Source organism: Bactrocera dorsalis, chromosome 4 (assembly GCF_023373825.1).
Source record: "Bactrocera dorsalis isolate Fly_Bdor chromosome 4, ASM2337382v1, whole genome shotgun sequence".
Lineage (NCBI taxonomy): Eukaryota > Metazoa > Arthropoda > Insecta > Diptera > Tephritidae > Bactrocera > Bactrocera dorsalis.
In genome coordinates this window covers 16,335,795-16,349,178 of record NC_064306.1, presented here as the reverse complement: position 1 = coordinate 16,349,178, position 13,384 = coordinate 16,335,795, and the positions used below count along the sequence as shown (strand labels likewise).

Genomic DNA, 13,384 nt, shown 5'->3' with positions numbered 1-13,384 from the left:
CTATCTAAGATATGAGTGTATTCATGTATCTGCAGTGTGGCACGGAATGCCTTCAATGTAAGTAATGGGTGTGTTGCAAGCATTTTGCGTGTGGCTATGTATGTATGTGTCACATAAATTTTACAAGTGACACATTTGACACCATCACCCCACGAATTGTCCTATGCCCCAAACGGTGTATTTATATATGGTATACGTACTACGAGTATAGACACGTATTTTGTTATTGCAATGAAGGGAGCGACTGCAGTTGCAATACTCAAGTGGTCGTATGTGTTAGCGCCTACTTATGGGCAAAATTTATGGCAGTAGGTACGTGTAGAAGGCATTAACAGCGGCGCTGACGAATGGCTGACAACGTTGGTAGTAGCAAGAAAAATAAAATAACTACCACTTCGAGAGCTTTAATAAAGTGTTGCATGCAATAAATAGTAATTTAGGGGCAAGTGTATTTTATGCGCTGAGATTTACATACATATATACAAGTATGTATCTACTATATATGCCACATGTGTTTTAAGGTTCCTGTTGACAACTTCTCTCGTTTTGTGGGGCGACCGGCGCTGCTAGTTTGTTGAAAATCCCTATTGATAGTTGTCAGAGCAATAACAAGAAAATCCAGCGAAGTTACAACTTTCAATTAATTTGTCAGCAACTGTATATATACACACCGACACATATGCAAATTTGCACTGATGTTCACCCAAAAGTACACGCCGGTCCTTGGCTAAGCCTCATATGAGATTAGTGTGTGTACATATGTGTGGTTGGTGGGTGAGTAAATACTTTTTATATCACAGTGTGGCGCCAAAAACAACAACGTGATTGGAGATTTTAATGAGAAATGCGATAATTAAAATAAAAATTGAGCTACGATATAAGATATTAGTTATGTAGTTGCACAGTGCTTGCCAAATATTTACAGAAGCATCAACTTTTGTATTGTTCAAACCCTTGAGACGTATTTGGCTAAGAAAAAAAAAAAACAGACATTTATTCAAAAGAGTGTTAAAATGGGTGTACTTAAGTTAGCTGAAATACTTTAAGAAAAAATAACTATGATTGGATACTGCAAGAAGACAACGATTTGAAACATAATAGCAGACTACGCACTCAATGGATACAAGAAAACCATATTTTTACTTATTTTCGGATTTACAGTTGACATTGAAGCTTTAGGTTGGTTAAGTGGACAAGGTTTCTGAATATTATAAAACAACATTAACCATTAGCAGTTGTTGGTCTATACTTTTGGTCTAAATGTCATATCGTTAATATAACGAATTTCGATTCACTGATTGACGTTTTCCAAATCAACTCAATTATTAAATTTATCCTCTTCGGTTGAGTTTAGCGACAAAATCATGACAGTGTGTGATCTATAATGTAAGTAACTTAGTAAAATGACATATTTAATCTATTGACGATTTTGTCGCAACATTTTTTTATATAAGGTTTTGCGAACACCTGAAGATATTTCCCCAGCTTTGGTTCATGCAAGTTGCAAGAACTTCCTTACTTGTTTATTATTGCACTGGTGAGGTCCGCAGTGTTGGTTAAGTTGCGTCAGTGAAAACTAAGTGTGTCGGAATGTTATGTTACGTTTGCTAAATTAGTATTAATTGCTTAGACGCTGTCGTAGCGTTGGCGTGTGGAGCATTGCTACATTTACTACTAAATGTTGAAACATCGATGCGAGCTTGCTCGGTGGTGGTATGTAGGTGCATACTTGTATGTCCAACTTATTCAACAAATAGTCGAATTAAATTAATATCTTAGTCTTTTGATTGTAATTTTTTTATTGAATCATAAAGCATATAGGATAGGATTTCCATACCATACGGGCTCGTTTGGGGAAATTTCCCATGACTTTTTGACATTTTTCTTGAAATCCTTAAATCTCCTCCATTCAATTTGAAACACGCGTGGTTGTAGATCTGTGATTTTCAATAACCCCATAAAAACAAATATTATGATATTAAATCATCTCATTTAAAAAAAAAGGTATGGTCCAATTATGCCTCAACCCAAAATTCACATCAAACTGTGATAAAATTGTTCAATGTGAAGACACGTTGTTCTATCGTGTTATGCTCGGGCTGTCAAAGTTGCGTGTTTTTTTCTCAACATGTGTTCAGGGTCGATTGATCTTTGCTCAAAGTGTTGCCTTCTAACCAGGCGCGTTCTATCGTGTTTATGCTCGTGTTGCCTTCTAACAATAACAAAATGCAACATTTTCAAAACGTTATAGTGACAGTAACACCATGATTTTTTATACTCTTCCAACCTATTGCTACAGGGTACAATAGTTTTATTCACTTAACGGTTGTACTTATCATCTTGATGAACTTAGTATGCGGTTCCTTAGTACAAAAACAGTTACGAGTTCCTGAATGTGTGAAATCGGACCACTGCCACGCCCACAAATCGTCAGTAACCGAAAACCTGTAAGGTGTCATAACTAAGAACTAAATTAAGATATAAAACTGTAATTTGGGTCAAGGGATCGAACATTTTTGAAAAAAGGGCGTAGCATCGTCCTCTAATAATTTTATTGCACATATCTCATAAACCACTAAAGCTACAACAACCAAATTTGCTAAGCGCAGATATCATATAAGCTCCTACCGATAGTGTTAAAATGGATATAATCGGAAGATAATCCTACTCGCTCCCCGTATAACGATACTGTCAAAAACTACTAAAAGCACGAAAAATAAATTACAAAATACGCCAGAGACATTAAAACTTTGCAATCAAAACTGCTCAAACCTCTAAGTACCGAATATGTGGACCCCAGTATTTATAGTTGATTTTTAAACGAAAATATCGGTCAATGTGTGAATTTACAATTCAAATTCAGACAGAAACCTTTCCTGACTATAGTATTTCTGTGTATCGAATCGGTTCAATGGTGATATATCGGGAAATATTTGAGTTATCTCAATGAAAATTTTTTACTCATAACAGTATATCTTTGTGCCTAAAATAGATACAAAATTGGGCGAAAACTTAACCTAACGTCCAAATAACTATTTTGCTCCATATGATTGGTTAATGTACATACATATATGTATGTGGTACCTTAATGAAACCTAGTGAACATATTTTTAACATATGGAGTATATGTATATATAAAATTGCTTAGATACCGATCCTCTGGTTGACATTTTCCATCTTTAGGTAATCATCATCTGCAGAATTAAATAGAGTAGGTTATCATCTTCTATAAGAGTGTACTGCTGCCGGCGTACGCCGATGATATCGATATCATTGACCTCAACAACAACGCCGTTAATTCTGCTTTCTCCAAAGTAGATAAAGAAGCGAAGCAAATGGGTCTGGTGATGAACGAAGGCAAGGAGAAGTATCTCCTGTCATCAAACAAACAGTCGTCGCACTCGCGGCTAGGCTCGCACGTCACTGTTGACAACTGTCAATGTGTTTTAACGTGAATACCTGCCACTAGTAGACTTAAATCCACGGCACTCAAAAAGTACAACGGATCAAAATCAAAGCGTTGATCAGCGCCCCAAAGCATAAGTGCATGCACAACACTATACCTTGGGAACCAAAGCAAAGTGCCGCCCCACACTCATACTTTGGTACCAATCAGTTCGGGTGAAAACCAAAGGAAAAACACCCTAGCCACCTTGGTCGGGTACGAGGCCTACCTAAACCTCTGCCGTACTTTGGGTCCGGCACCCGGCCGCAGTGCGACTCCACATTGGACAAAAGCCCTTCCTGCATTTAGGTCTAAACCACAGCCACCACGAATCTCCCCAAAGGGCCGAACCCAATGAGGCAGATTGGAGCGAACTCCAAGGGCATTACTGCTCCCCGTGGTACCATGTTTTAGTCTTTGGTATGACCTGTAGACCACAGTGTTACCTGTGATCTACTGCCAGTTCGGGGACCCTAAGAACTCCTAGGAATTCCTAAGGACCCGGCTGTATGACACTGTTGACAGTCATAACTTCGAAGTCGTAGATAATTTTGTCTATCTTGAATCCGGTATTAACACCAACAACAACGTCAGCCTCGAAATTCAACGCAGAATAATTCTTGCCAACAGGTGCTACTTTGGACAGAGTAGGATAGGGGTGGGCATATTAGCTCTCAGTGGCATTTTGCCCGTTCGGGCACGAGTGCACATTTTGAGGGCTAGATGAGGGAATCATCGCGGGCAAACATGAAGAGGGAAGTGAGAGCAACGTATTTTACCACACCATGTTTACAAATGAGAGCGCGCGCATATTTGGGATGTTGCACTGTGGGTAATAATTGTAAAAATTGCCTAACAATAACAAAAAGTATAATAAATATTTTTTTTGAGTAATAATTTTTTAATATGTCTTTATAACAACATTTAATTTAGTTTATTTGACATGATAAATTCTATGTTTGGTTTTATCTCATTTGCTGTAGCTACGCGCATTATTGTACTAAAATTTAAATCAGATAACCTACTTCTTATTTTATTTTTGTTTAATTTCATTATTGAAACAAATTGTTCACAAATGTAGGTGCTTCCAAACATAGATATAATTTTCGAAGCACAAAGTTTCAAACAAGGATATTTCTTTACACAAAGATCTTTATAAAAAGTAATTCTGTCTGAAGTTTGCGCAAACTTATTTTTTAAAATAGTAGAACACTGCAGATCTATTAGCTCAAGCTGTAACTCCTGTGGTGCATTGCGAACATCGAAGGTAAAAGGTGCTACGAAAATGTCAAAACTTTCTTGAAGTGTGTTTAATACTGTAAATCTTTCACAGAATTCAACTAATAAATTTGAAAGTTCACAACAATATTTTTCAACGTTCAGCGCTTGATTTTCACCTAATGCCCTGAGACGAGGAAAAAAATAAAAATTGCTTGCAGCCAACTGCTCTTTCCAAAGTTCAAGCTTCCTTTTAAAGCTTTTGATTGCGTCACTCATGTCGAAAATTAAATTATGCTTTCCTTGCAATATCAAATTTAAATCATTAAGATGTTCCGTAATATCAGCTAAAAAGGCTAAATCCGCTATCCAATTTGTGTCGTGCAATATTTCAATTGATTTGTTTTTGAATTCCTATAGAATAAAATCAAAACATTATATTATATATATCCGTTTACGATGTACACAAAACATTACCAGAAAGTTCGAAATTGATAACCTCAAATCGTAAAATCTTGAAAGTGTTTTCCCACGACTTAACCATCGTGTTTCTGTGTAATATGGTATGTCCCCATAATCACACTCCATACTTTCAAGAAATTCTTTAAACTGACGATGATTGAGGTCATGAGATCTCACTAAATTGACACATTTAACGACAACATCCATTACATGTGCAAAAGCTAACGACTTAGCACATAGGGCTTCCTGATGTACCAAGCAATGTACCGCAATGAAGTCGTTATACTTTTCTAGACTAAATTTGCTTCTAAGCCTGCCTATAAACCCGCTTTTGTGATCCGTCATTGATTTAGCACAATCTGTCGCCACACTATGCACTTTGCTCCAGTCTAAGCCCTTATCAACAGCGCAATTCATAACGGCATTAAAAATGTCTTCTCCTGTTGTAGTTCCTTTCATAGGTATTATGTCCAGCAACTCTTCTGTGATATTGAAATCAATATCTGTGCCCCGAATGAACACAGCCAACTGTGCAATATCGTTTACATCCGTACTCTCGTCTAGAGCCAAAGATACAGAAGTAAAGGTGGAAATTCGGTTCTTTAACTGCCGTTCACTATCACTTGCCATATCCTGTACTCTTTGTGCAATGGTTCGACGCGATAAGCAGATTTTTTGATACTTTGGAAGATGTTCTTTAGTTAAAGTTCCAGCTGCTTCCAAAATACATTCTTTAATGAAATCTCCATGGGAAAATGGATGGTTACCTAACACCATTTTAAGTGCAAATGCATAGCTAACATAGATTGCACCATTACTATCAACAGAACACTCCTAAAAATAAAATATTCCAGATAATACCATATTTGGAACAACTTAATAACCTACAAACCTGTGCTTTAATGTTGCCTAACGACTTTAAGTTCATAAAAAAATTGGTACGGGATTCACCTGTATACCTATCATATTCTTCGTGTTGCGCTTCATAATGCCTTTGAATATTGTATTTTTTCATCGGAACATGTTTTTTACATAGCAGACATTGTATGCTACCAGAGCTTTCCTGACATAAATACTTTTCTTCCCATTCCACATTAAATGGATTAATTTTTCTTTTAAAATTTTGGGCACTGCTTTCCCCCGCTGATAACATTTCGGCAGATTTAAATTATAATAATTTCAGTTTCTGAACCACTGTCTTCAAACGCATATACACAAATCAACCAACAACGCTTCTACCGCATGCTTACCGTAGAATTTCCAACAACTTGGGGTTTTCCGCAAAGAAACGACTCAGCTGATTGCTTTCTCACAACGCAGGGTTGCCAGGCTCGATATACCGTATAATTATAAAAACTGTCTTCAATATATTTGAAATTTTCTTAAACTAACTCAAAATCAGAACCGAATGCTATTATCTATAAATATATAAACTAGTTTTACTAGTTTGATTTCAGTTTTGATATTTTATTTTATGAAAAATTATAATTGAAAAGTTAGATGTGTGCAGAACTACATATGCGTATTGAGTAATGGCAGGGATGGGCACATTTTTAGCCCGCAAAGTTAGCAAAGTGCGCACGGGGGCTAGATGAGGGGAATATCAGTTTACGGAGAGAAGGGCATAACAAGTTGAGAAAAATTGCGAAAAAAATGAATTACATTCCTCCGTAACTTGATGTTCATCGCAGAGTGGTTGCGGCAATACTGACATTGTACACAAATTTAAGGGTGGAAGTTTACTTCATATCGGAATTGTACAGTTGTGTGAACAAAAAGGGGTAAACATAATTTGCAGAGTTTAGAGTTTCGCATTAAAATTTGTTTTTATTTACCTTTGCATGGTGGGAAATTTTAATCACTGTTAGGAAAAAATATATATATGTGATGTTATGTATCTAAAAACCATTTTATTTAATAAGAAAACAGCATATTTTAAAACTTCACAACACCTTATGGTTGTTTCTATTTTGTTCACACCACTGTACATGTGATAGATCCGTCAATGGTGGTGGAAAATACGTTGCTCTCATTTCCCTCTTCATGTTTGCCCGCGATGATCCCCTCACCTAGCCCTCAAAATGTGCACTCGTGCCCGCACGGGCAAAATGCCACTGAGGGCTAATGTGCCCATCCCTGAGTAATGGCAACATTGTTCGCATGAAAACGAGAACAAAACGCCTGCCGCTCGTAGCGGAGGGAGAAGCGAAATACGATGTTTCTGCCATTAGCGTTTGTATTCTATTTGTGTGCTTAGCCACTCTCAATCAATAATGCCATACCGCGCAAATATATTTTTATTTGATGATATGTTATGTTTTTGAAAATTTGTGTTCCCTTTCTATAGCGCGTATTATAATTTTAATACATTTCCAGAGGCAACTTAGATTTTTAAAATTTAACAGAACAATTATGGAAAAAACCTCAATTCTTTGAATATTTTGATAAAACAACCAAACTGAAAATATCACAAATATTAATATACATATATTTATATATGTTTATATATATTTAATATATATTTATATATGTATATATATATTTAATATATATTTATATATGTACATATATAATATTTAATATACATATATGTATGTATATAATATTTAATATATATTTATATAAGCATTTCCATTTTCATTAAATGGAACTACAATATGTTTAAACAAAATATATATTATGGTCACAAGTATCTTTTTTTTATATTATATATGTATGTAGATATATAAAACTGCCTTGCATATGTATGTACGTATAAAAGCCCATAACTTGAGAAAAGTTTTCCCAATTGTAGCTAAAATGAATTTTTACAACTGGCATCACCACCATTAACAGTTCTATCTCATGTACAGTGGTGTAAACAAAATAGGAACAACCATAGATGTTTGAAGTTTTAAAATGTGCTGTTTTCTTATTAAATAAAATTGTTTTTAGATACAAGTATAACTTATAAATTTTTTTCCTAACAGTGATTAGAATTTCCCACCATGCAAAGGTAAATAAAAGCAAATATTAATGCGAAACTTTAAAACCTGCAAATTATGTTTACCTCTTTTTGTTCACATAACTGTACAATTCCGATATGAAGTAAACTTCCGCTCTTTAATTTGTGTACAATATCAGTATTTGCCGCAACCACTCTACCATGGATAACTTGATCTTTTCTTGCTCTCTCGCTTGTCAGCTGGCAGGGCAGCCTGATCTGTTTTCTGAGCTGGCAGCAAAACACAATCAGGGTGCCGTCACTCAGCAGTTAATGAAAAAGGGGAGATGCCAGAAGGGCAGCGTTATAATTACTTGACGAAAGTCAACTTGACGAGTGTGAAATGAAATTTCATTGAACTGTGCGAACATATTTTGGCAAACTAAATGTTTATGTAAATTAATTAATGATTTTCATTTTAGCATTTATATACATATGTATGTATTTTCAAAGTGTTTAATTTAGTGTTTTGTATAATTTATTATATACCCAATCTAATATTTTTCAGCAGTGGCATCATTGGTAAATGTTATAAAAAATGCGAGTTTTGACAGCTCTCTCTCGAACCAAAGAGTCTCGTATCAAGTTATCTATGACTCTGCGATGAACATTAAGTTACGGAGCAATGTAATTGATTTTTTTCGCAACTTTTTATGCCCTTCTATCCGTAAACTGATATTCCCCTCATCTAGCCCTCGTGCGCACTTTGCGGGCTAAAAATGTGCCCATCCCTGGAGTAGGCAACTGAGAAGTAAAACCCTATCTCGACGCACAAAAACCAAACTCTATAAGTCATTCTTTATTCCCGTCCTGCTATATGGTGCAGAGATAGGGTTTTACTTCGTTTAATTGTCCACATGTTAAGTCTATCAAAATATGTGATTCCTGGCATTGTGATGGAGCACTTGAACATGCGCAAGGTGTGAGCGATTGGAAGTGAAGTTATTGCGTTTTACTCGTAAGTGTCAGTATGTTTGTGTTATCGGTTCAAAATCAAAATGAGCTTCGAACAAAGTGGCAACATTAAATTTTGTTTTAAAATTGGTAAAACGTTTACTGAAACGTTTCAATTGATGAAACAAGTTTATGGCGATGATTGCCTATCCCGTAGCAGAGTACACAAAAATCGCATTTTAACCATTAATCACTCCCCGTATTCACCTGAAATGGCACTTCTTCCTTTTCGGAAAAATGCATTTGTCCATGAAAAAAAGCGTTATGCAGACGTAGAGGCCATTCAAAAGGCTTGCACCGACATACTGCCGGCCACACCGGTCAAAGAGCTAAAACACTCGTTCGACATGCTTTTGTATCGTGCAAAAAGCTGAAACAGAAGGATACTATTTTGAATAAAATAAATAGATTTTGCCAAAAAACCATTTGTTCTTTTTTTTAAGTCCTGTTTACTTTGGAACGCACCTTGTAAATATTTCGGACATGAAGAATTATTTAGAATAGGTACTTACCATCTATGACATAAAATATGAAATGTTCGGTTACATACGAACTGAGACCACCCTTACTTGGTTCTATAGAGTTTGTATTACATTTAATTCATTTTGTGTTTAAAGTATTTAAAAAAAATTTCCATCTCGCTTTTTTCCAGTCAGCAAAACGCCTACAACAACTTTCTGCATTCTCCTTACCTGCCGCAACACGGTGTTATTGATACACGGTTTGGAGATATTGTTACGCTTGCAAGTGGACATCTTGAGAAAATAGGCAACAATTCTTTCCGGTTCGTGGAAGGACAATGTGGTTATGACTGTGAGGGCGATCATGTGTGGGCTTTGTGGCAAGTTCAGAAGATACGACATCGTGATATCAATCGAAAATTTCGTTATGAAATTAAATTCAGTGTGAGTCCGTTGCGTGCCGAAAGTGTGGGTAATGTTAAAAGAAAAGCCGAATCTGACAGCAACAATAGCAAACGTAGTACGTTGCAAACATATATACAACGAGATGATGACTATCCACATACATTTGGGAGAATATTCTACAACGATGACTCACGATTTCCAGATCGGCGGTTTGACGATGTCACAGGTAGAAATTTTAAACTTGGATCCGTGAATCAGCACCGGCCGGCGACACCTATGCCCCAATCGACTTTTTTGCAAAGCATCTTCCAGCCATCTCCGCACTACCCTTCGCCAGAGAAATTAAATATTGGGGAGTATATAAAAGATTATCCAATTAAGACTGCACCAAAGACAAAAGTATTTCCGAATTTACTGAGTACGGTAAGCCGGAATTATTATCCCACACCCACCACATATAGACCCAATTACCAAACGAAATTTCCACGCCCAGAACTATATCCACCCACATTGGAGCATGAAACCATAAAATTTCCAACGAATTCTAACGAGTTAAATTTGGCTGGTGACGTTGACAAATTATCTACACCTGTGGTCACGCATCACTTTCACCATCACTTTTATATGACGAGCACTACAAGTACCGAAAATGAGCTCAGTAGTGCTGAAAAGCCTCTTAATAGGCCAACTAACTCACATAAAAGCATAATAAGTGAAATCACGGCACCTACATCTTTCAATAACTATTACAATACTGGCTTGAAAAACAGCTTCCAACAGGGTCCCCAGACAGTAAACCCCATAAATTTTCCTAAAACGGATACAGAGGTGCGCAAGGAGCATGTAGTGCAAGTCACACCAGTAGCGCCATTGAAGAGGCCATACATTTATCAGATACCGATTGACTCAAAAGTTCCTCTACTCATTTATCCAGGACCTATAGTGGAGGATGAACTACCTTTACCACGTAATAAACCCTTTGTACAAAGCGAACCCATGAATGAAAATCCTATACGATATTCTGAACCTGATCCACTTTACCTAAACCTAGCGCACAACCCTCCCCTTGACGGACAATCTTACGAACTGGGCGCATCTCAATTGGAGTCGCCAAAACTGAATCAATACACCGAATATCCAGATATCGACATAAATCCTGTGAAAAGCAAAAATGTAGTAAGGCCCTACTCGATAGCTGCGCAATTGCCCTCACCTGATAGTGATCAGGATGAGCGCATACCATACGAAGATGAATCACAGGAGGTTGGTAAGCAAAAGATCGATTTAGAACAGAAACCAAGCCAAAAAGACCTGCAAATATCGTTCAAAAATAAGCAGGCTTACCCAAATACTGAAACGCAAATGACCAGCAGCACGACGGCGAGCCTAATAGTAGCTGACAGCAGTACGCCCCCAGCAACTACAACAATCACGACCACTCTTTCACCCACTACAAGAGAGTTGCTTGCAACAACAATTCCTTCCTTACTGACAATTGCTTTGCAGACCACGAATTCGATGCTTTCATCCACAACTGCAATGCCATCCACGACATCCATCGATGACGCCACACTCCCGCCCAAGCAAGGCACACAAAACTTCATTTCTACTTCTACATCAGAAACGCCTTCCCTACGCGCGATCAGCCGATATCGACTGAAACATGTGCGTCCCTCGACAACAAGCACCGAGCAGCCGGTGCTGAAGTGGAAACCTCGACGTAAACATTCATTCAAACAGTCTTCGCCAAATAATGACGTGAAACCGAACTCAGAAATCAATCCCGCGAAGGAAGACTCATCTAAAACAGATAAAAAACGTGTGTTGAAAGAGCAAAACCAGAGACATGAAAATCAATTTTCCACTGGATCAGCGAACAATTCAACCCACGCTGCCAATAACAACCGGCCCCCAAAAAAAAGCAGTGAGGTAATCGAAGTGCTTACTCAAAAATCAGTTAGCAAGTCGGTGAGCATCAAAGTCGGTAGCAATGGTGAGGAAATACCAGTTATCGTTGATGACAGTGATCATGGTGAGAATGAGGTGAACACAGAATAAAAAGTGAATTTTATTTTTATTTTGCCGTGTGCTTTGAATACCAAAAATTGAGTCTTTTAATGAAATTGCAAAACTTTACACTATAATTTTTCTATACATAAATTTTCTATCATATTTATATTAAATAAATAAATATAAGTGCGAAACAATTTATCTAACTATGGCTAACTTTTTACCGAAGGAAACGACTAATTTGAGAGATATATTATTGAAATTCTATGAGAATTTCTTTCTGATAATAGTTTTCCTCTCTTTCAAAAATGAGTTGAATCGAATAAATACTTCTCTTATCCACCGTATACCTAATATAAAGATTTTCGATGTTTCAGTTGACTAAACCGCATATAAGGTTAATATTTCCATTCCCTTTCCTTGCAACTACATTGGACTAAATCGGGTGAAAACTTGCCCTAGCCCCCATACAACTAATATGATTATCAAACCTTCGGTTGACTTTAATCCTTATACCATACATGCACATAGGTGAATGTGAAGTATCTTAATAAAATTCAGATATCATTTTTTACTGGTAATGTTATGTCGTAATGCCATAAATGAAAAAAAATTCAATACTTCTCATATACCTAATACATACAAGATTTTCAAACTTCCGGTTGGCTTTATAACGCATATATCGGTCAATTTGTAAGAAATTATAAGAAAATTAAAAAAAAAACATAACAGTTTGATAATATATTAATATTTCAATCTCTGCATAAATTATCTTAGCATAATTGAGTGGAAAGATGCTTGAGTTGCCGCCAGAATCCAGAGTGACTCTTGTGCAGTTTCGCTCTGGATACTGTAGCAGGTTAAACTCCTTCTTATCCAGAATCGACAATATCAAATATATGTACAGACGTGTTCGAAATAATAAGAACAGCCAAAGTGAATATCGAAATCATTCAATAAAATTTTCTCAGTAATATTTTATTGAACCTTTTTTCTTAAAAGATATATACATATTGTGAGTATTAAAAAAATTGAAAATCTGGTCATCAAATACGCACTAACTTTTTTGTACTGCAAATTTTGTTGCATTGGGTCTTAAACAGCCTGTTCGAAAAAATAAGAACAAAATCAAGTAGGCTGCTTATATACCGTTATTTGCGAAAATTCTAGCAAGTCAGCTGCATATCATTTTAGTGAATCCTAATGTTATAGTCAGTGCGCGAATTTAATCGAGTGAATACGGGAAATTACTTTTATTTATTTAAAAATGGGAAGAGCTCCTCATTGTTCTACAGAGAAAAGAGAAATTATAAAAAAACTACTTTCCGAGGGAAAAACGTTTGCCAATATAAGGCAGCTTTTAGGAGTTTCAAACGGAATGATAACAAACTGTAAAAATTGGTCGTTGAAAGCTGAAATGAGAGGAAGACGCAGAAAAACTACCCA

At 36.4% G+C, this 13,384-nt stretch overlaps 4 protein-coding genes across 5 annotated transcripts in view; 1 reads left to right on the top strand and 3 right to left on the bottom strand.

The window, feature by feature from the left end:
- LOC105222194 (uncharacterized) overlaps positions 1–12,135 on the top strand; it is a 24,425-nt gene extending 12,290 nt beyond the window's left edge. The window contains exon 3 of the mRNA XM_011199413.4: positions 9,715–12,135. Within this exon, the coding sequence (XP_011197715.3) occupies positions 9,715–11,986 (2,272 nt within the window). The 3' untranslated portion in view covers positions 11,987–12,135. The remainder of the gene's footprint in view (positions 1–9,714) is intronic.
- Positions 1–13,384, bottom strand: part of LOC125778145 (uncharacterized) — a 98,191-nt gene that overhangs the window by 71,252 nt on the left and 13,555 nt on the right. The gene's annotated exons all lie outside the window — the stretch shown is intronic.
- Positions 1–13,384, bottom strand: part of LOC105222193 (nuclear cap-binding protein subunit 1) — a 42,591-nt gene that overhangs the window by 24,758 nt on the left and 4,449 nt on the right. The window lies entirely within an intron of this gene.
- On the bottom strand, positions 4,309–6,342 carry LOC125778129 (general transcription factor II-I repeat domain-containing protein 2-like). 2 transcript variants are annotated; one of them, XM_049454650.1, is made up of 3 exons: positions 6,018–6,342; positions 5,141–5,959; positions 4,309–5,077 (listed from the first exon to the last, which is right to left on the bottom strand). In XM_049454650.1, exons 1-3 carry the CDS (start codon positions 6,276–6,278, stop codon positions 4,370–4,372), a joined length of 1,788 nt encoding a protein of 595 aa, XP_049310607.1. In that variant the 5' UTR covers positions 6,279–6,342; the 3' UTR covers positions 4,309–4,369. The 2 variants fall into 2 exon arrangements, with proteins under 2 accessions (XP_049310607.1, XP_049310608.1); XM_049454651.1 differs by having other exon boundaries at positions 4,309–5,959.

Bases quoted from the DNA above. Each gene is read 5' to 3' on its own strand.
- LOC125778129 (XM_049454650.1), bottom strand. From the start codon at position 6,278: ATGTTATCAGCGGGGGAAAGCAGTGCCCAAAATTTTAAAAGAAAAATT. The intron at 5,960-6,017 runs GTTTGTAGGTTA...TTTTATTTTTAG, and splicing joins TAGGCAACATTAAAGCACAG to GAGTGTTCTGTTGATAGTAA. The intron at 5,078-5,140 runs GTAATGTTTTGT...TTTATTCTATAG, and splicing joins TATCAATTTCGAACTTTCTG to GAATTCAAAAACAAATCAAT.